The following is a 21,345-nucleotide window of genomic DNA, read 5'->3' as shown; positions in this document are numbered from 1 at the left end:
ACCTGACCAAGATTATTTTTGGGCAGCAGCATAAATTCCTCGTCAGGAAGCCATCTGTCAGGATGCTGGGTCGGTTCTTACCACCAACATGGAGCAACACAAATAATCATCTCATTGTCTTATTTTAGCAAACCTCTAAATGCTTCGCTTCATTTTGAGCAAATCCAGGGTGGAACGAGTGTAATTGGAATATTCTTCAACAGCAGAAACACTTTCTCTGATAAATGCATCATCTCTAACTAACCACCCGGAAACCCCTGCATGTTCTCTTCCTTTCCAGTGATGCTCCACTAACTTCTCAGCGAGCTCCTCTAAAAGGCTTAAAGTAAACAGGATTAGAGAGCATTAAAAAATCCCATCTCTCCATTTGCCATCTGCTCGTCTACCTGAGCAGCGAGCTGTTGTCTCTGCAGCGGTGGGGACCAGGGGAACCACGGCACCAGCAGCTAATTTCCTACAGAAACCCTCCGTCTTGTTTCTGCACGTGGAGACTTCTGAACTATGCAAATGTGGAAGAGGCTGTTCGAATTACTGTTGCGTGACTTGACTGGAAGGAAATACCTACATGAGCTGAGGAATTAATCTCAATCAGGGATTAAGCATGAGCATCATATACTGGAGATGTGTTTCCTGCTCTGTTATCAGTTTCCTACTCATATTTTTGGACATAAGGACAGGTAGGTTTTCCACTTGAACCTTCAAAGACGGCTTGGGAACAGGTGAAGGAGAGTTAAAGAGATATTTCTTTGACCCTAGGTGCAACGCTGGAAGGTTCCTCTATGGGGTACCTGACTCTGCCCGACGGTCCGGAGCCCTCGGCCTCTCCAGCTGTCATACGTGTACCTGACCTAAAGGCACCTCACCAAAACCATTCACTCGTCACACGGCGGAGAAGAAACGTCCTCTTCCCCAGTGGAGTCAAACTCTGTGCACAGGAAACCGCAGAGCAGGTTGTCGGCCATCATCTGAGCTTCTTCCACCTCAGAGGTGAGGCTGAACGCTGATGGAGGTGCTGAAGGTGCTTTACATGAAACAGTCTCTGCCAGTGGGTGGTGAAGAGGGAGGTCGGGTTCAGAAACAATTCTGGGGGGTTAGATGTGAAGATGGGGACTCAGCTGCACCTGTTCTTCAGTAGAAGTTCTCCTACTCTGTGTTCAGGCTGCAGCATTCAGGCTAAAATAGTTAAACTTGTAAATTCCAACATTTGGAGCAACACTGAGCCACTTTCTTGCTTCTTCCCTCACCAACGTTGCTGTGCATCTCTTCCAACCAGGCCAGCACTGAATAAATGAAATGGTTTTGTTAAACTTTCTCTTTCGAGCAGACTAAAATGTCATGTATGGGGAAAAGAAATGTCCCCAATTTTCATGAACGTTTCCAGGCTGCATCTTGACAGAAGGCGTTTCACCAGAGTCGACCGCAGCATCTGTGTTCACACTACTCACAATTACACCTCACTGGATAGGAATTCCCACAAACTCTCATCTGTCCACATGCTGTCCCTCTCGTCCAGTCCTTCCACTTGCTTATCTGCTCATTCAAAAGATAGTTTGCCAGTTTAGGAACTTATCTAGAACCTACAGTGAATCCTCTTGGCAGTAGAAGACGTAGAGGTTCAGTTTTTAGGCAAGAAAAATTGTTTTACCCTTTCATTTCAAATTGAAATTAGTTTATATTAGGGTTCGTGTCTTCCATTCTCCTGCTGTGGCAGCTCAGCAGGTCTAAATATAACAGCTATTCAAGTTAGATTGCGTTTGGATGAATTACTGGGGGAATTTCCTCTAAATGCCACAATACTCTGAACTTCACCCTTGATTAGAATTTACTACACAATATGATTTTTCTGACATGTAATTCACTGTGGTCGGGTCCAGGTGGAACTGCTTTAACCTCCTGGAGTCCTGCCCCCGCCGCCCCCCCCCCCCCCCCAGTCCAGGGTCGGTACTGCAAGTTCTCATTTTGTTCTTTGAGTATTTAACTGTTTACATGATGTTGCAGAGATCTGCTGGACTCTTCAGACGATTAGACTTTTGGGCTGTTTCCATCCAAATAATGCAGTGTCGTGAAAACAGCAGCACAAGTTCAATTCCCAACACCACGAAAAGCATCAGAAGTGTGAAGGCTGCTCTGTTGTTGCTGAAGGAACTTCATAACAAAGATGGGAAAAAACTCCTGCTTGTAAAATGAGAGCGGGCAGAGGTCGGCGTTATTGACGCTGGCTGGAGTGTTTCTGGTGCTGAGAAAATTGGTATAATCTTGATTTGGAAGTGAACCCTGCGTCTGCTGAGACTGGAACATATGTCCGCGAGCTGACCTGGGATCAGTGCCCAGCAGGCTGACTCCAAAGTCGACATTTATATGCAGACAGATGTCAACCTCCGTGTGCAGCCAATGCCGTGTCATTTTCTTTAGAGCCTGGGTTGGTGACGTTATCTTTGCTTTAAATGGTCGGTTCAAGCCTCCCGTTTATCAGTGGAGACTTTGGAACTCTCGTGAAACAGACGTTTATGCTTCAGCACAAGTCCCTGCTTTTAAATATTGGTAAAATATTCATCCTGATTGTGGAAATCATCCTTTCTTTAAGCAAAGACTTGGTGGAAATGATGTTAAACACAACACTGTGGGGATCCAAACGTGTGGCTTTGTGTCCGCTGACCACTGTGATGAGGACTGAATAGATTAGAGATGAACTGGTTAACCAGGCAGTGCCTATAAGCTTTGCAATATTACAGGTTTTAAGGCACAAAAGCATTCGGTTCTGGTCCTAACTTTGATCCAATTCCTGTCATTTAAAATCTGTGCAACCCCAAGCAGGGGTTAAACCTTGCGTTGTATTTGTCCACATCCGAACTGCATGCCTCCACCATGTCTGACACGCGTTTGTTATCATTTGGATCAGCAGATGTTCATATCCTGCTCTGGTCTTAAGAACTTTTCCCAGAGAAATGCTGATCCGACCCGTCAGATATCGAGCTGTAAATTAAAGCCTACAGTTACGACTTGTTTCTATAAACCCCAGTGTAGCAGGATATAAAACCCTGACTGCCTGTCTCGGTATCAAAGTTATTTTGCCTTATTTAATGTGATTAATGTGTAAAATGTATGTGGCAGAAAACGATGAGAGATGAGTCAAAAATCTCCGCTTATGCATGTGTGCGCCTCTCCAGTCCTGGACCGAGAAACTGGAACTCCAGGAAGGTTCCGTGTTTGGTTTAAACTGAATTGTGTCGTCCTCTGCTCCGAGCAGTGTGCCAGGAGACCATATGGGAGGCTTTTAAGATCTTCTGGGACCGTCTCCCGGAGCAGGACGAGTATCAGAGCTGGATGAGCCAGTGTCAGGACAGCGCCGTCACAGCACACCAGATTGGCAGCTTCTTCAGCCAGTCGGACGAGCATCAGGCTTTAGTTAAAAAGGTTTGTGGGTGAATAATGGATGAAGAACATGTCTGTCAGAACACAAGGCCAACATTCCTTCTTTCTGTCTCCAGCGGATGTCCCAGCCGGGTGTCAAAATGTAAGAGGACCCACTTCCCCTCCACCATTTCAATCATTTACAGTCTCATCATTAATTGTGTGTTTTGTAAATGTGTCACTCTTCCCAATATGCGTAGTGAGCACTCCAGGTCCTGGCAACATATGTGCAGGTACGGTTGTCAAAGCTCCTCAACCTTACCTGTTCATATTCCCGCTTACCTGCTATCACATGGTGTCAGAGGATAGTTTTCTTTTTGACATTCACTGATGTGTCTTGGATACTAGCTGGACACTTTTGTCCTAAAGAGGTGAACTCTACGATTAGGACATTATGGTGTTTATTAATGATCTATATTAAATACATCAAATAGCTCCTTAAACATTTTTAATGTAGCAGCAGTCATATGTAACATTACTTCATCAGGAAACAGGAAGCATCGACTTCTTCTTTGGTGGTTTAAATTGTTCTATTATTTTTCACATTTGTTTGCGTCTGCCTGCCGGATGACCTGGTGGCCATCTGTGATCGTTTTATTGCTCCCATTAAGAAAGACGGAGCAACAAATGCTGCCGTTAACGGCTGCTGTGTTGGTTAAAATTGGAGCTGTGACAACAAATAGCTGCCTCGAAGACAGCAAAGAACTTTTTTTCCCCATGAAAGCAACAATAAAATGCTTCAACTTACACAAAACAGCTGATTAGAATTAAATTTTTTACATGTAGTTATGTGTTGATGCAATTTTAAGGTGCAATTTGTATGAAAGTGTCAGAAAGATTGAAATCGCAGCATCAACAAACTGGCTCGTATTATCACTGAAATGACACAATAGCAGCATTTCAGTTCAGTTCAGGTGTGATTCTAATGCTTGAAACTGATGTTTGACCCCTGGAAAACGTCATCATTCAGGTTACATTGAGTCGCATCTGAGATTTTTGTTTTAATTCAGTTTAACTTCAAAGAGAAAGTGTCAGTTCTGAGTTTGCTTCCGTGCCCGGCGCAGTCTTGTCCCCTTAAGTCATTCTCCATTTTGGAGCTGCAGCATCTGAATACAGTAGTGAATCATCACACTGACCCTCACTCCAGATGTTTACTATCCAGCTGTTGGCACGCCCCCAGTGCTTACAGAGCGAAAATTAGACCGAGGATTACACAAGCAAACTAATTCACAGCTTCAGCTGGGTCATGTTAACGTATTTTACAGACTGCACCTCTAATGGAGCCCTTTCCTCGCTGTCGTGTGCTTCACCTTTAACACCCCGCACGTGTTCCCGACCCTTCGGTGTTTTTAAGGAGATGTGGTTTTTGATGTGACGCCTGACCAGTTCTAAACTGTCTCTCAGCACTCCAACACCAGAAACGACAGAGGCAACGGAGGTTCCTGAGATCGGTGAGCACCCCTGAAACTGCAGAACCTTCTACCACGTGTGCACCGGCTAACACTTCCTGTTGTGCGCTGTTTTCCTGGACATGCTGTACCTTGTGTTATGGTTTCTGTGTGCTTTGCAATGCTTTTTTACTGGCTGCAGGGCAACTCATAAAAAGCCACCACGAGAGGTCAATGATTAGTCTGAACAGTCACAGAAATAAACCAGCATTTTTCCATCTCGATTTCAACAGAGAAAGGAGGGGGGATGGAGGACGCTGCAGTCACGGTGGAGCAGGTAGAGACGTTAAAAGCCTGCTTGTTTACACATTTAGACCCTCTCATCCTGAATGGCCTTTGTTCCAACCCAGCTGGACAACGACATCGCCATGGAGCCCGTCTTCCCCTCGGTGCTGGAGCAGGTGCTGGAGCTCAGTATCCTCCTGACAGGAGAGATATACAGCGACAACCTCGACGATCCATCCAGCCTCCAGTTCCAAACACTCAGCAGGCAGCTGGCTGAAAAGGTGTGTTCACACACACTTGCCTCTTCTTCGTTTTCGAGATGAAGCGACAAGCTTTACACAGAACACTTTGGTTTAAAGAAAGATATAATATTAAGTAGTTTTAAGCCAATTTAGTGCTTTTAGTAACTGTATCCTTACCTTGCAGCTTATCTTCTTAACTTTTTCTAAGGGATTATATTTGTTAATAGCTTTGTGAACCCAGCTGTGTGTATGTGTGTGTGTTTTTCTTTGCAGATAGAAGATGCCCTGGAGGGGCTTCCTGGATTTAAGAGCGTGTCTGTGCTGGACTTCAGGTGAGAGTCTCTCAGCTTGGATATAATCACATGGTGAACACAATAAGCAACCCATCAGCTGCCGTTATTAACTGACTTCTCCCGTTCTGGTTCCATGAAGGCCTCAGAAGGACAGTCAGGGGTGAGTCACCAGTCCAGAATGCTTATTCCCACTCTGCTCATGTGTAAGCCTGTAGATCCATATGGACCCCAGCACGGTTCGTGTTAGCTTCGTCACCTTCACCTGTTCCCCTGTGTGCACTCGGGCACGTGTAAAGCTGTCTCACTAGCTGCCTGCGCTCCGTGTCTTAGCCGGGTCACTCACCCACTAAGTGGGATCAGGATGGGCCAGGTGAGGCGGAGGTGCTGCTCAGTAGAGACGATTATTAGAGCTTTACGAGCTGGCTGATCATCCTTTTACATTGGAATAGAGAGGAGGTGGGTGGGAGGCAGATGCTCTCAGCAGAGCCGATATTTCTAATAAATAATAATTCAACTGATTTTTCTAAAGACTCAACATCACAGGGAAATAAAAGGACGACTCTGCTTTGTAAAATACAGACATTGACACAGTTTTGCTCCTCTGGAAAACCACTACAATTAAAAGCTGAACAATCTAATTGTATTAAAAGTGGTTTAAATGTATACTCTAGACTTTATTTAAATGGTTACTACAAGAGAATAATAACTATATCAAATGGTCGAAGCCTTATCTTTCATCCAGAACAGAGGTTCACAGGTAGTCCCAGACCATCCCGACACTCATTTTTGTGTCCAGCTGTGGGCATTTACTCATTCCACGAGAGTCAAGCCTGCAGAAAAAGCTGGCGCTCATTCCAAATAGTAAAAATTGCATCTGGCAGCCGCTCATTGGAACAATTAATATCCTAATTAATGTCATACTTATGAGATGCTATGCATCACACTATACTCACACACATGCAGAGTCAAGGACTTTGTGGTTAGCTTCTCTCTTTTCCTTAAGCTAGAATGATTTAATTCTCAAATGACTGCACTACAGAAGTCGTGAAAATAAATGAATAGTCTGTTGATGCGTAAATAAAACTGTAAATAACCAATACAAAAAAAAGATGACACAGTGACATACATTTGATTCTGATAACCTTAAGGCTCAGCACCCCCCCCCCCCCACCCCCCCACTCTCACACACACACACATACGTGTGTCTGCTTTTCGTAATGAAGCTATATCCGACATGTGCAGTTCAGATTCCACCATTTGTTACTGAAATGACAAGAATAGAAGCCAGCAGATCAAATTCTGGCACCTCCAGTTCGGACCAGAGTCCGTCTGCCTGTCTGAGTGCACGTGTGAAACTGCAATGAGGAAAAATTGGACGTCTGTTGAGGCGGGCTGGCACGTGTTCACTGGAAATCCAGTAAACTAGGTCAGAGCGGAGAGCTTCCAGGTGTCACTGAAGACTGACATGTGGCCCATTCATGGAGGTCTGGGCTCCCTGGGTTTTATCGTACATTGATCGTGTTATTCATTTAATCTTTGCGTGCACGATGCGCCACTTTTGCCCTTCACACAGGAGAAGATAAATTAGCAAATAAACATTCAAGATTGAGAGATTAATCCTAAATCAACTTTGTTCATCAATGATTTCCTTTTACAGTCACATTTTAAAGGTGTGCGTAGAAGATGGCTGCCTCCGCTCTGCTGCGGCGATGTCTGAACTTGTTCTGGTGTCAGCAGGCTGGACGGAGTGGTGGTGGATTACGCCGTCACCGTGGTGGTGGACGGAGCCGGTGTGAGCAACGAGCAGCTGGACTACTTGACCTTACAGTCCAATCGAGTGGAGAATTCCTACCGCACGCTCGCGGTGCGCCCTACTGCAGTCCACGCCACCGACAGCTTTGCAACTGAAGAGCTGAAGACCACGGAGCCGCAGAGCGGTACGATGGCGGTGCAGGACTGCTCAGATACATGGAAGCATTACAGCTCTAATAGAGAGAGCTGCGATGCCACAGAGAAAACTCTGACATGACTAATGTTCAGATCCCATTAGTATCCAACCTTAAATCATACGGATGGATCACGGCAGATCCAGCAGTCGACTGATTCTCATTTGTCAGCTCCGTCTGTTATGGATGACAGCGGCATATTAATAAAAAGCCTCATCTTAAAAGTGGGTCATTTCTTATGAACCCTGTCGTCACTTCTAGGAACTCACTATTTATTCTGTGCGGTCCCCAGCAGAGAGCAGATCCAAGAAAAGTTTGGAAAAAACAAAACCAAAAGCATTTAGTGTTGCTCGCTGATCTAAAAGCGCCTTAGATCCCCGTAGTACTGTTGAACTAATGGGGGAACTGCTGCAGCGCCCCCATAGCTAGGAGAGCAAGCTGGAATTAAAGTCATCATTATTGATTTAAATATCTGCTCGTATTATTGATGATGAAAGTATGAGTAGATCTTTTTTTCCCACTTTTAAAACCTAGCATAAAACGTCACCCTCTTTGGGTTTTCCACGTATGCAGTTCCTCACTAAGATCTGCATCCAAGCATACTTTAGATTTCCCCCCAGCACAGAGAGGGAGAGGAGCGCCAGCCACGTCCTCCTGCAGAGCTGATGTCTTCTGGAGGAAAATAACCCCAGAAGAATGCGATGGTGTAATGCCTACGCTATTGAAATTCCTTGCTGCTTCTGAGAAAGTGTGCCATTAGTTTACTGTGGTAGCGAGCTCCTCCAGGGATCAATGCCATCGCATGCCCACATTAATTATCTCAGACGTATGAAATGATGGCTAAACGCTCCCATATGGCTGACATGTGTGTCTGGGGAACGTAAAGCCACAGCACAGATTGTTTTTCCGCCCTGGCGGTGATGCAGTAATCGGCCCGGCTCACGGTGGCTCGTGTTCACTCCAGATTTTTAGCCGTGTGATTTGTAGACCTTAACCCTTAAATACCTTCAGGGTGAAGCCTATGCTGAAGAGATTACTGTAAAAATGTATCTGTGGAGTCCCTTTTTGTGTCAGATCGTATTAACGTTTTCCATCTCCATTGGTTCCATAGTGTCTGATGCCCCTGAATCTGTCACCAGTGAGAACGGACCTGTGGTAAGTACCAGATTAGCCCCACACAGCCACTAGTCTGACCTCCCTGAAGTTGGTGAATATTCTGAGTATGGGTTATTTTTGTGATAACCTGTAAGTGGCTTGTGATGTTATCCAGACGACACCAGCGCAGGTAGGAGATGAGCTCATCAGTAAGGATCAAGCAAGGCTTTGAGGATTAGTTTGGCTCCTTGCTATAATAATCCACTTCTATTCTGGGGCAAAAAGGAATGGTCCCACACCACAGCAAGAAGCAACGACACATATGATTTCACTCAGACAAAAACAATATCATCCAGAGTCAGTCTGGAGGTCGACTGCACACCCGGAAGGCAATCGGGGTTTTGAGTTTCACAAAGTGCAGCTGTTGGTTCACTTTACATCTCAGCTTGCTTATGAATTAATCTGCATTGGGAGTATTTGGCCAAAATACCCCAGCACCTCATGAATCCTGAATTAGTGAGACGCTGAGGATGAAGGCAGAGCTACTGTGCCATCAAAGCACATTCCTGACCCTGGTTTGAATTCACTGCAGATGTGACTTCTTGCTCCTTTGTCCAAACATTTCGGTTCTCTGATAAAAAGATCCATCCACAAAAAAATCCTGGGAGTAAAGGAAGTGATTGGTGTGGATCTTTTTGTGCTGCAGCTAGATGGTGACGAGGGTTTGATCCTGGACCAGGACGCTGACGTTGTCCACAAAGATGACATCATGCCCGAGCTCACGGAATCTAACACAGTAGGGACAGAAGAAGACATCACTGTTTTGGAGGACAACGCAGTTCTGTCTCCAATGCCGGACCTTCCAGCCGGTGCACCTGAATCCGGCAGTGAGTCTCTCTCCTCCACCAAAATGTGCATTAAGCGTACTGCAGCCTGTGCATTGCAGGACGGACAGTGGAGGTCCACATTTGTCTCATTCTTGTTTTTCAGGCTTTGTGGAGGAGGATCTGTTGCTGGAGGACATTGTCCAGACTCCTGCTGTTGAGAACCCTCCACCAGAGGAGGTCCCAGCGGAGGATCCCTCCACCGAGCTGCCTGACGTCGTCACGCTGCCTGAACCTCCGGTGGAGGTGGAGGCCTCTGGTTCAGGAGAGCTGGAGGAGCATCTCAAGCCAGCTGCACCCACAGAATTGGATGTTTCTTTTGAACACATTGAGCCACATGATGGACTGATAACAGGAGATGAAGCCATCAAGGCAGATGCTATCTTGGAAACTGAAAAAGCAGAAGTAGAGGTTACCACCATGGTAGAGGAAGCTGTAATCCAAACAGTGGATGAGCAGCTGATGCATGGGAAGGAAGTTCCAGAGGAGTCAGAGATCACCACAACTGCATCCACGACTACATATGAAGAGGTGCTTCCTGCGAACGTCCTGCCACCTGAAGCTGTAGACCTGACCAAGGAGGCATCAGAGCCAACATCAGAAACAGCCTCGGCAGCTGGTGATAAGAGCAGTGATGAAGATTCCAACATCCTAGCTGCTGCACCAACAGACATGGTGGACAACGCTGAGCAGAACGCCGAAGAGCCTGGAGAAGAAACAAATGTTCATGTTGTCTCGATAAACCCTGATATACCCGTACTTGAGGAGGACGGCCTGGAGGCAGCAGCAGAGAGTGACGGACAAGAAGTGATAGAGGAGACGTTGCCTGAAGCTCCAGCTGTTGAGACAGAAGGATCGGAATCTCGGCAGATCTTGACAGAGGATCTCGCAGAAGATGAGATCCTACTGGTCAACAGAGATGAGACAGAACCACCAGTATTAGATGTTGTGAGCCACGCGCAACCCACTGTCCTCTCTCCAGAGAGGGAGTCCCCCTTCACTCGCATTTCTGAAATCAATGCTGTGACCGAAGAGCACCCTCATATCAACATCCCATCACTGGTGGAGGTAACGCTTTTAGCACTTCAGACCTCTGAAAAACACCGTAGTGTGAGCGAAAATTGGAGTTATCAAATGAAAGAAACCAAAAGTGAACAAGGGTGACATCCGGCTGGCCAGTAAAAACCAAATCATTGTCTAAGAGTAGAAAACCATTTACAGTCACTCTGCTTCGTTTCCCCCCAGATTCAGACCACTGGTGAAGGCCTGGATGATGCCACCATTGGAGACCAAAGTTTCGACTTGATGGACGATGGTTTTGGGTTGGTTAACCACACAGAAGAGGGAAGCACTGGTTTTCCCACTGGGGTGGCTCAAGGCACGGACCTGGTCAGTCTGGCCATGCCTCTGAATCCCAGACGAGCGCTGATGGTGTTCTTCAGCCTTCGTGTGACAAACATGATGTTCTCAGATGATCTGTTTAACAAGAGCTCCGCAGAATATAAAGCTTTGGAGCAGCGCTTCCTGGAGCTGGTAACCAAGCTACTGCCTGATTATCAACCTTTTCTTCCCACCAGAGCTTCTGTTTCCTAACATCAGCTGTCTTCACAGCTTGTTCCCTACCTGCAGTCCAACCTGACTCATTTTGAGAATCTGGAGATCCTGAACTTCCGGAATGGGAGCATTGTGGTCAACAGTCGGATGAAATTTGGCAAGCCTGTGAAAGAAGGTGTCACAACCACCGTCTATCTGATCCTGGAGGATTTCTGTAACACGGCTTACCAGACCATGAACCTGGCCATTGACAAGTACTCGCTGGATGTCGAATCAGGTGGGCGGCCACCAGAGAGGGAAGTCTGTTGGGATATTCAAGAAATATCCACATTCTTCATCTATATGTTACACTAAATATTGCTTTGATATGTCTGGTGAGCCTACATTAAGAGTTGTTTACTTCCAGGGGACCAGGCGGACCCCTGTAAGTTCCAGGCCTGTAATGAATACGCGGAGTGTAAGGTCAACAAGTGGTCGGGGGAGGCGGAGTGCGTCTGCAACGCCGGCTACTTCAGCGTGGACGGGCTGCCCTGTCAGAGCATCTGTGACCTGCGGACGGACTTCTGCCTCAACGACGGCAAGTGTGACATCATCGCCGGCCAGGGAGCCATCTGCAGGTGGGTGCAGATTAAAGATTGTAATCTGCCTGCACGCAGCTGGGAGAGGCGGTCTGTCAGGCAGGTTAACTGGGCCAGAATTGACCGAGAATAGGGAGAGGATCAAAACAACTTGTTGGATATTCTGTATTTTATGCCTGAAACTGCTGCAGAGCAGATTGTGAGGCGCAGTTGATTTGCTCGGCTAATCAGGGAGCTTTAAGACGCATCTAATCACATCAAATGCTTCATCTAACATTTGTGAAGGTGACACAAATCACTAACACTTCAATTACCTCCAGTGATTCATTACTATGCTCACACATTTATTTGTTAGACTGAGTCTAAATTTCACCTCTGCCCCTTAAATGCTCGTTCCATCCATCCATCGTATTCACATGGCTATATGTTAGTAGCTTCTTCAGTAAAGGTTTCCATATTCCAACACATAATTGCATGTAAAATATTAATAATCAGGTTCAGACACAGAATCATACCATATCAGAAACCATGTTGTCCTCCAGTAAAAATGTTTAGACTATTATTAACCAACAGGGAGAAAACTATCCTTTAATCCTGCCTCATCCTGATAGTGTAGAGCAGGCGGGCAGGTCCAGATGCTGCCGGGCTGTTGTTTACTTGATCCAGTCTAACAGAAATTCTGTGCTGCTCTATGGAGACAGGATACAAATATTTGCAGAGGATTCCAGTTCTGCCAAAACGAGAATGTTATTTTATGAACTGCGGTAAAACACAACACTTGTTTGAGGATTTTCTCATTAATCTTTGCTCTCTTTAATTATGTAGCATGCAATAACAAACAGAAGAAGAGTGATGACTATATCCTTACATGTTCTATTGCTGAGGGCTTTAAGAGCTTCATATAGGGACACATTGTGTTCCGCACGAGCGCATTTCACATCTGGTCCGGCCAGTAGGTGAATGATGGCGTGGCCGGAGTGGGGTCCGGTCCCGCTGCCTGGAATAAATGCTCGTTCGTGTTGCTCTTCAGGAGTCACGTTGAATCCATGTGTTGTTGTCTGATGGGGAACACAACTGTGTGATAAGCAAAGCCAAACTTGATGCTCGTTATTTTTCTCTTCGTCACTGGTTTCATGATGCGGTTAACTGGTGGTTACTTAAGTTAGCATGCTGGGAATCTAATAAATGCATCAAATCCAGTCACTGTGAGGTTTATTGTTCCGAGTCTTGTGGAAGTGACACACTGGAGACTCAGATGACCTGTGCTGAAATGATGTTTACTGATCAGAAGTGGTACAAACATGGAACCAGTTCCTGCATGCAGCGCCAGCCCCAATTCTGATGAGACACTCGATGCACATGATCACTAAGAGCTGCTTCAGGACAATAAATGAGAGCAAAGGTCAATCTATAGGACAATTTAGGAGTTAGGGAGAAGTTCTGAGAAGTAAAAAAAAAAAAAAACGGCTCTCAAACTTTTATCCACAGGTGTCGCGTCGGGGAGAACTGGTGGTACAGAGGTGAACACTGTGAAGAGTATGTGTCCGAGCCGCTGGTGGTCGGCATAGCCATCGCCTCGGTCGCCGGATTTCTACTGGTGGCCTCCGGAGTCATTTTCTTTTTGGCCAGAACATTAAGAGATCAGTATGATAAGGAAGAATCCGAAGACCCAATACGGTGAGGAGATGTAACCCTGGCACTGAAACAACCCTGTGTTTTGTATTCCACCTATATTTAAACTACATCAAACCATAGTTTCTCTTTAATAGTGGCCAGAGTAACCGATATTTAATGCGTCTGAAATTTTCTCTTTTGCACATAAGCTTCCTCAAAATAATGTTGCCTGGTTTATTTCTTCAGGGGACAAAATAAACTGTGACATGTCGGGAGCGGAGCCCCAGCGCCACCGCCAAAAGGAACAAACCGCACTATCAGTTTGCTTTTTTAAGCCAATCTTTTCCGTCCTTTTATTTATTCTGTTCCCTCTGTTGCAGACTCTCTATCTGATCTCTCCGCTGTGCGTTTTTCCATGACTGCTGGAGCAGACTGAGGAGAAACATTTGCCCTCTGCTAATTAACTGATCCAATACTGAGCTAATCTGGTTCCAAAAAGCCCTAGTCACCTCGCACAATAGGCTTTTCTCAGGGACAAAAAGAAATATATACCCAAGGTTAATGCTTGGGAATTATGCTCCGCAACTGTGTCGTCCAATCCAAGGCTGAGTCTGTACGTTACATTTGACTTTAAAAAACCAAAAGCGCTCCACCTTCAGCGACATGGAGCACTCCTTCCCTTTGAATACAAAGTAGGACTAAATGGGCAGAAACATTTGATGTCGTGAAAAATCACTTTATGATTTAGACTCCAATGCTTTTTCCCAATGTTGGGAATAATGTAAGAAGGTTAAAGCTGGGTGAAAAGGAAAGTTATCTAACTCTGGGAATTCTTTCCAATGATCATCACATAGGACTGAATGGAAAAGATGACAAATGCAGTTCAAAGTGTTGCATCAAGAAAGATTATTACATAATAAAAAAGTGACGTACAACGACTAATGAAGAGCAACATTTCACAATTAAAATAGTTCTTTTGAGCATCTTATTGTCCAGATGTGCAAAAATAATTTTATATTCATGCCTTCCTTTATTCTGAATAATGACTCAGAAAACATGTTTGAACAATGTAGTGATGTGAATTGTAATTCTTGTACAACTGTCTTTAATCTCCTTAGGAAATAATGAATGCTGCCAGTGTCTTTGTCTCATCTTCACTCCCAGCAGCTCAGATGTTTCTGCTTCATGTTCTGGCTCATTCATGGTTCTGTGGGATTCTCTCTAGACACATCGAGAGCCTCCCGTCTTTGGAGAGGGCGACCAAGTACAACCCCATGTACGAGAGTGAGGCCACCACCGGCTACAGCCACTACTACCGCCGCTACCCCGAGGTTCCCATGTTCAGCAGCACCAGCGCGGAGGCCTCCACAGACTTCAGCAGTGACGAGATGAGACACATCTATGAGCACAGTGAACTGACAAAGGAGGTGTGTGTGTGTGTGTGTGTGTGTGGGAGGGGGGAGAGAGAACGCACATGTTGTGTGTTGTCAAATTCATACTAGTAAAAGAACATTTTATTAAAAGTCTTTATCTCATCTTGTACGTATTTCTGATCATTAAAATCTGTTTCTGTCAGCGTTTGTACCAGAGGACTGAAACTTGATGATATGGAAAGTTGATACTGGTGCTCAATGATGGTGTCATCATCACCAAAAATATGGAAAAACCCCCCCAATATTATTCTGACCTAAAAACCCAAGAAATGAATACTGAAGTTTAACCCTGACGTCAGATTAAAGCAGATTAATCAAACCCTTACTTTAGGTTTTAAAAAATCTGAAAGAAATTCCAAAATCTGAATTTTGAGAGGGAAAGCTTATATTTACACACACACACACACACACACACACACACACACACACACACACACACACACACACACACAGGTATTTATATCCATCTGCTTCTATCTCTAATTTGAATATAGAAATACATGAAAGCAGTCAAAGTGGAGGTTTTAAACTGTTGTAAATCACAGGTTGTCCTGATGTGAAATGTTTTCACAGGAAATCCAAGACAGGATCCGCATTCTGGAGCTCTACGCTAAAGACCGTCAGTTTGCCAGTTTTGTGCGGCAGCATCAAGCGTGAGTGTCTTTCTTCTTATATGAAATATGAGGATCTGGTGAGGTTTTGCTGAAGAAGGGATCAGTTTGTTAGTCGGATGAATCTTTACCTGCCACATCCAGTGAGGATCAAATGCTCTTGATGAGGAACAGACATTTCTACAACTGCCTGCCGCTAAATAACCCTCTTTAATGTAATGGACGCAGAAATCCATTTTTCTATAAAGATGACGTCTAATCATCTGTGTCTGTTTGCTTTTCAGAGCTCTGGATACATGCAGAGACAACTCATCCACATAGACACAGAACTTCTGTCAACTAAAAGGTAATTTTCATCACAACACTCAATTAAAGACCTTTGAAAGGCCCAAAGAAAATACTTTTATCTTCCCGTTTCATTCCTCCAAAGACATCAACAGGGGAAGCGTTATCTGAATTATTGTAGCCAATGACACATGAAATTCTTCATGAATCTAGATTGACGGCTTGAGGAATCAGTCATTTAAACCCCATTTAATGCCAGCAGCTGCTCTGATAACATTTATTTATTTCTTGAATGTATGTGGTCTCCGGAAAGACAATATCCACGCCATCACCGTCCACAGTCGCCTTTTTAAAAATCAAAATAAATACTTAGCACAGGATGATAATGAGGTTTTGGTCTATATGCATATTATAACATTTGTATACATATTTGTGGTAAACTTTAGTCTATCTTTCGTGTCCATACATAAATATTCTCTTGCTATAAGAACACCAGGACCAGTTGTATCTTAGACCCAGGATGTTGTCTGACTAGTTTGAGCCCTGTTAAACCTGTTCTGCTTGCTGATGCCGTCTGTCTGCGCTGCAGAATCTTGCCTCGCTGCGAATTGAAGCTGTTGGTCGAGACTCTTCACTTGCTGACAAGAATTGTTCGGATTGTTTTGTCATGGACAAAAGCACCCCAGTATGTTCATATGCCACATATGTTGACGGTTCCTCCCTCCTCTTTGGTGCCTTGTCTTGACTGGGCCAACTGGTGGTGACATCAAACATTTGCTGCTCGTCTACTGGACGCCCCCTTTTGGTGAAACCCAGGACTGCATCCTTTTACTTGAAACGCCTGCTACACAATAAACATGTCCACAGACTGGAATAATCAGCTTTTTCATGTCATATATGTAAAAATGATAGGCTTTCGTTGTGAATATGTACATACAGTGGGTCTATGCTTAGCTGCTACTTAGGGGAAATATTGAAATCACTGTTTCTATTGTTTCTCTTTAGATTGTTGCAGTGAGGAAAAAGAGACAGTTAATCTTAAATAGTCAATGGTGCTATCTTACTTTACTTCACAGTATTGTAGATTAAAGGAATAGCTCACTCTCTGGTACACACAGATCTGTTTAAATAATCTTATTTATTTGTGGCTAGTAGCAGTTAGCCCAGCAAAGTAAATACTGTAACCCTGGGAAACCAGTCAAGTAACACAAACTGTCTAAACAGTCAGATAAAGGTGTGTTGAGGCCTTATGCTGAATTAAAAAAATAAACACTCTCTCATCAGTCTAAACTCAGTGCCCGGATAATCTGACAGAACCCAGAATTTTATTTATTTATTTACTAATTCATTACAACATGATATCTTAAATAGCCCCTCACACTTGATCTCTGGCATCTTCCCTCTTCTCTTGATCATCTCTGGGATGTTTCTCCATCACCTGTTGGGCACCACTCGTGCAGCGCCGTGGGGGCAGCCTCATGCCGTGGGGTGTCTGTTCTGGAGCCAACAGAACCGCAGACTGGGCTGACCTGCACCTTCCATCTATGCAATGACAGAGTCTCTCAGGGACAACTCTGTGAAAGTCCTTGGTTGACCCAGCCAGAGCTCTGACCTGAACCCTTTCCTACATCTCTAACGAGACCTGAAAATGTCCTCCAACAGCCCCCGTCAAACTGTGCAGAGTTTGAGAGCGTCTGCAGTGAAGAACATCAGAATATTCCCAAATTCTGTTGTGAAGGCTTGTGGCCTCATGCCCAGGAAGACTAGAGGCTGTAACTAGTGCCAGAGTTCTGAGAATCCGTTCTCATGTTGTCATCCTTGGGTATTGAGTGCGAACTGATGGGAGAATATTTGGATACTTTTATTTTAGCAAAAGGCTGCAACATAACAATAGACACAGTAAACGGTCTGAAAACAGTGTGGCTGCGCTGTAACTAAAATGGGACTACGTGGAGATTTAGAGACGGAGCTGTGTTTCCTTGTTGTCAGACTTTATGCCAAACTAAACTACATTCGTAATGTTCCAGCAGCTGACGTTTTCATGAAATGTTTAGTCCTTTTATGGTGGCCTGATTTAATGTTACTGTATGTACAGCATTCATCAGCAACTTGTCACTGTTAATAGTCTATGAGTGGAAAGTTCCATTTCTTTCTGGAATTCCATCAGTCTAAAGCTTCGGTTCATGACTGCAGATCTACAGGCGTGAATATCTGATGGCGTGAAGCAGAACACATGAAACCTATTTGAAACCAGTAAATGACAAAGCAAAACAAACAAGCAAACAGTATTTTAATGTTAAAAAGCTGTTGGAGTTGATTCAACTGTTTTGGTCCCACAGATAAACAATCTCAGTTTAGTTTAGTCATTTTTGAATCTGGCAGATTAATTCTGTTATTCCCATAATTCATATTTCCTCAACCATGACCTGCAGTTTGTTTCGAGCGGCGTCTGACGGCCGGTCCAGCCCAGCTCAGAGCTCTGCTTCATCACATGTTACAGGTCACAGTTTAGCAGCGAAACTAGCTAAACTTTAGTTTAAATTATGAGTTTTACGTGTTTCACACTGTGGATTGATAATAAAAATCTGCAGTGGGCTATTATGAGGGGATCATGCCTTTTTTACAGGTTTTTCTTTTCTTTGTTGCATATCTAGATTTATGTCCCCCACTTTCTCCACCTGGACAAACAGCCAGTAAATCACACACACTTCTGTTTTAACCCGTAAAAGTTTCTATGTTCTTTTTATACGGAAAACTGTTAATTTCAGCCGTCTTATCATGGGGAGCAGCTGTGTAAATGACTAACAATTACTGCTTGTAAAAAGAAATCAATAAATACAACATTTGACTAAGAAGCAGTTTCTGAACTCATGTTTCCCTTTAACAAACTAATCATTGAAGTCCAATTTATGGGGCCAGTTGTCCCACTCAGCTGCGTGTTTCCTGTTGTTGTTGCACTTCTGATGCAGCTTTACTGATGCAGAATGTTCACTGACTGTAATTTGTTTGTGTACAAGATGAATAAAAGATGCAAGACATCCTGAGTGATGATGGACTGATACAGTCCTCAACATGTTGTTACCAGGAAAAAAAAATCTAATTACAACAGAATGATGTGATAATTGTGCACAGAACCTGAGTGATATCACAAACAAGTCACCATTTAACTTCAGTAGCTACTCTTCAGTACTCACGATGGGTTTGGGCCACTGTTGTGCAGCATTTAAGCAAATATTAGCGTGTTTTGTGTATTGCTATGTTGTGAAGCTGTAAATCTCTGGAAGAACTTTAGTCTTTTCATAAAAATAAGCCCTTTTGCACTCTGGCTCCCAGCCTGTTGCATGACAACTGTGAGTCCGTTTCTAAATCCTGTCGTTTTCTAAAAAACAACAGGTGGAGGAACAGACTTCTCTTCCCCTCCCAGAGTCACTGATTTATTGGCTCTTCCCCTGTGGTTGCAGCAGGTCTTTAGCCTCTCCTGGATAATCCTGCGAAGATTAACCTCATCAGCTGTGGATTACGGGCCCGTCCGTGGCCTTGCCGGCTCGCTCATCTTCGGACACACGTGCAGGGATTTGATGTTGTAACTTAACAACTATGCAGAAGGAAAGGGGGCATGGTGGTAATAACGTGAGACCCAAATGGTGTGTTGATGTCCTCCGCCTCAACTAACATCAACATCCGATGAATCAGACATTCCTCATCAGAAGGGCGTGTTTGCTTCCCATCGTTGCTCGATGAAGGGTCGTCTTCTGACTGACGGGGTTCGATCTGTCAGCGCCAGAGACCGATGAGATGGTCGCGCGTGGGAGGAAGTCGTAGGTGTTTGCCGAAAGACTGACGTGTTTAAGGATGAGCGAGGAGCAAGTGAAACGTCCCCAAAGTGAGGAAGAGGATGAACAAGATGGGTTCATGCTTCAGATAACTGCTTTGAAACGCAGGCGTGTCATTTATAGTAAATAAGAGTCAGGCAGTGTTTATCTGATTTATTAGCTTACAGTCAGGAAACTCCCTCACTACTGAGAGTTGCTTCCCACATTAGCAACAGCACTTTCTGCTCTTCTGACCTACATTATATGTCAACTTGGTCAAATTGTGCCGAGAGGAGCAACACTGTTACATTTGAAGTTCTCCTTTTATTTTTCTCTCAAGGTTGAGTCCTTTTAATCCTTGACATCAGAATTTGGAATCACTAAAAGATCCAAGGTAGTTTTCTCTGTCAACTGGACTGGGTTCTTCTCTTGAAGACGTTTCGCCTTCTATCCAGAAGGTTTCTTCAGTTCTGAAATCGCTGGGGAGAGAGCTCTCTCCCCATCTTCAAGAGAAGAAACCCAGTCCAGTTGACAGAGAAAACTACCTTGGATACAATGACCTGGATGACTGAGAATTTACACAGAAATCACTAAAAGACTTTTGATCTGCAATGTTTTATTTTACTCCCAGTAGTAGGTTTATTTTAGCTGGTACCAGTGGAGGCAGAGTGAGTCTCTTATTTGTGAAGCTGTCACAGCAAATGGTTCTGGGTTTATGTCCCACTCACGGCCCTTTTATGTGAAATGTTGTGTGTTTTCATCCAGGCACTCTGGTTTCCTGCCAAAAAACATGGTGAGTGTCTCTGTGTGTGTTCTGTGACCCCATGACCCTAATAGAAAAGGATGGAGTTTTACACAAACGGAGGCAATGATGACTTGATGACATCATGTGGGTCACAAGGTCACTGCAGAATTATCATGATTACCTTGGAAGCCACTTCTGAAAACGTGCACTGATCGTGCATCCCTGGACCCCTCAATAACTGTTTCTGACTGACGTCTGCAGACCTACGAATAAGTGTGTGTAATAACAGTGTTAACAGTAAACGGTGTCTAACCAGTTGGCCATGAAAGACTGGAACGTTCCTGGAACTGCAAAGTCGTTACGCCGGAACCTCAAACTAGTTTTCCTGTAAGGAAAACAAGTCAAATTACTTTTAATGAGTTCACTGTTTTACTACAACTAACTGTGGTGAGGTCTGGTGTAATTTTATACACTTTAAGTTTTGTTATTTGCACTTTAATTGCATGTTTCTCTCTCTCCCCCACACTTATTTTGCCTTTTCCTTTTATATTTTCTATCTTTTCTTCCACAGCCCAGTTTGGACACATTAATGTCTCCAGTATGTTTTTGGTGGGTGTGTGTCAAAGGGAAAGTAACGCACACACGGGGACAGAGAAGCGGAAAAGGCACGTGTCTGGATCGCTGCTCTCTTTTTGGCCCACGTGCCTCATGAGTATGGTGCATGTAATAGGTGATGAAGAGTTCACATGTTGATAAGGAGTCATCACTGCGTTCATTCCAGACCTTCTGGACAAATCAGACCTTGGCTTTAAGTTTCCAGTTGTGGAAGTATTTGCTTTAATTAGTTGGAGTTAAAAAATGATAAATGCTGTCATGTGAATCTGTTTCCCGCAACTCATTCACAATTTTTAAATACTTGTGACATTTAATAACTGGGAAACCAGACCTCCGTATGGGATGAGCTTTTATCCTGAATAGTATCAGGCCTGTAGCCCCTAAAGCAGACCGATTAACACCCACACACTCAGAATCAGGAGATGTGTTACTGGATCTCATCCCTAAAACACAGCTTAACTTTGTCACTCCCTGTTTGTAAATGTTAAATCCCCCTTTTTTCACAGTGGTTGCTGACATGGACCTCTCTCCTTACATTGGGAGGCTCGCTGCTT

General features: G+C 44.3%; 1 protein-coding gene across 2 annotated transcripts; it reads left to right on the top strand.

Annotated features, from left to right (window-relative positions):
* Positions 1–285: 285 nt before the first annotated feature.
* Positions 286–18,474, top strand: impg2a (interphotoreceptor matrix proteoglycan 2a). 2 transcript variants are annotated; one of them, XM_057044344.1, is made up of 22 exons: positions 286–677; positions 757–987; positions 3,248–3,414; positions 3,489–3,514; positions 3,612–3,644; positions 4,816–4,862; positions 5,093–5,136; positions 5,210–5,365; positions 5,600–5,658; positions 5,759–5,779; positions 7,357–7,556; positions 8,677–8,720; positions 9,367–9,547; positions 9,651–10,612; positions 10,790–11,077; positions 11,156–11,375; positions 11,505–11,715; positions 13,165–13,353; positions 14,516–14,717; positions 15,297–15,376; positions 15,619–15,680; positions 16,209–18,474. In XM_057044344.1, exons 1-21 carry the CDS (start codon positions 602–604, stop codon positions 15,653–15,655), a joined length of 3,474 nt encoding a protein of 1,157 aa, XP_056900324.1. In that variant the 5' UTR covers positions 286–601; the 3' UTR covers positions 15,656–15,680; positions 16,209–18,474. The 2 variants fall into 2 exon arrangements, with proteins under 2 accessions (XP_056900324.1, XP_056900417.1); XM_057044437.1 differs by lacking the exon at positions 3,612–3,644.
* Positions 18,475–21,345: the final 2,871 nt, after the last annotated feature.

The sequence above is a fragment of the Takifugu flavidus genome, chromosome 1 (genome assembly GCF_003711565.1).
Source record: "Takifugu flavidus isolate HTHZ2018 chromosome 1, ASM371156v2, whole genome shotgun sequence".
NCBI lineage: Eukaryota > Metazoa > Chordata > Actinopteri > Tetraodontiformes > Tetraodontidae > Takifugu > Takifugu flavidus.
This window is presented reverse-complemented; position numbering and strand designations above follow the sequence as displayed.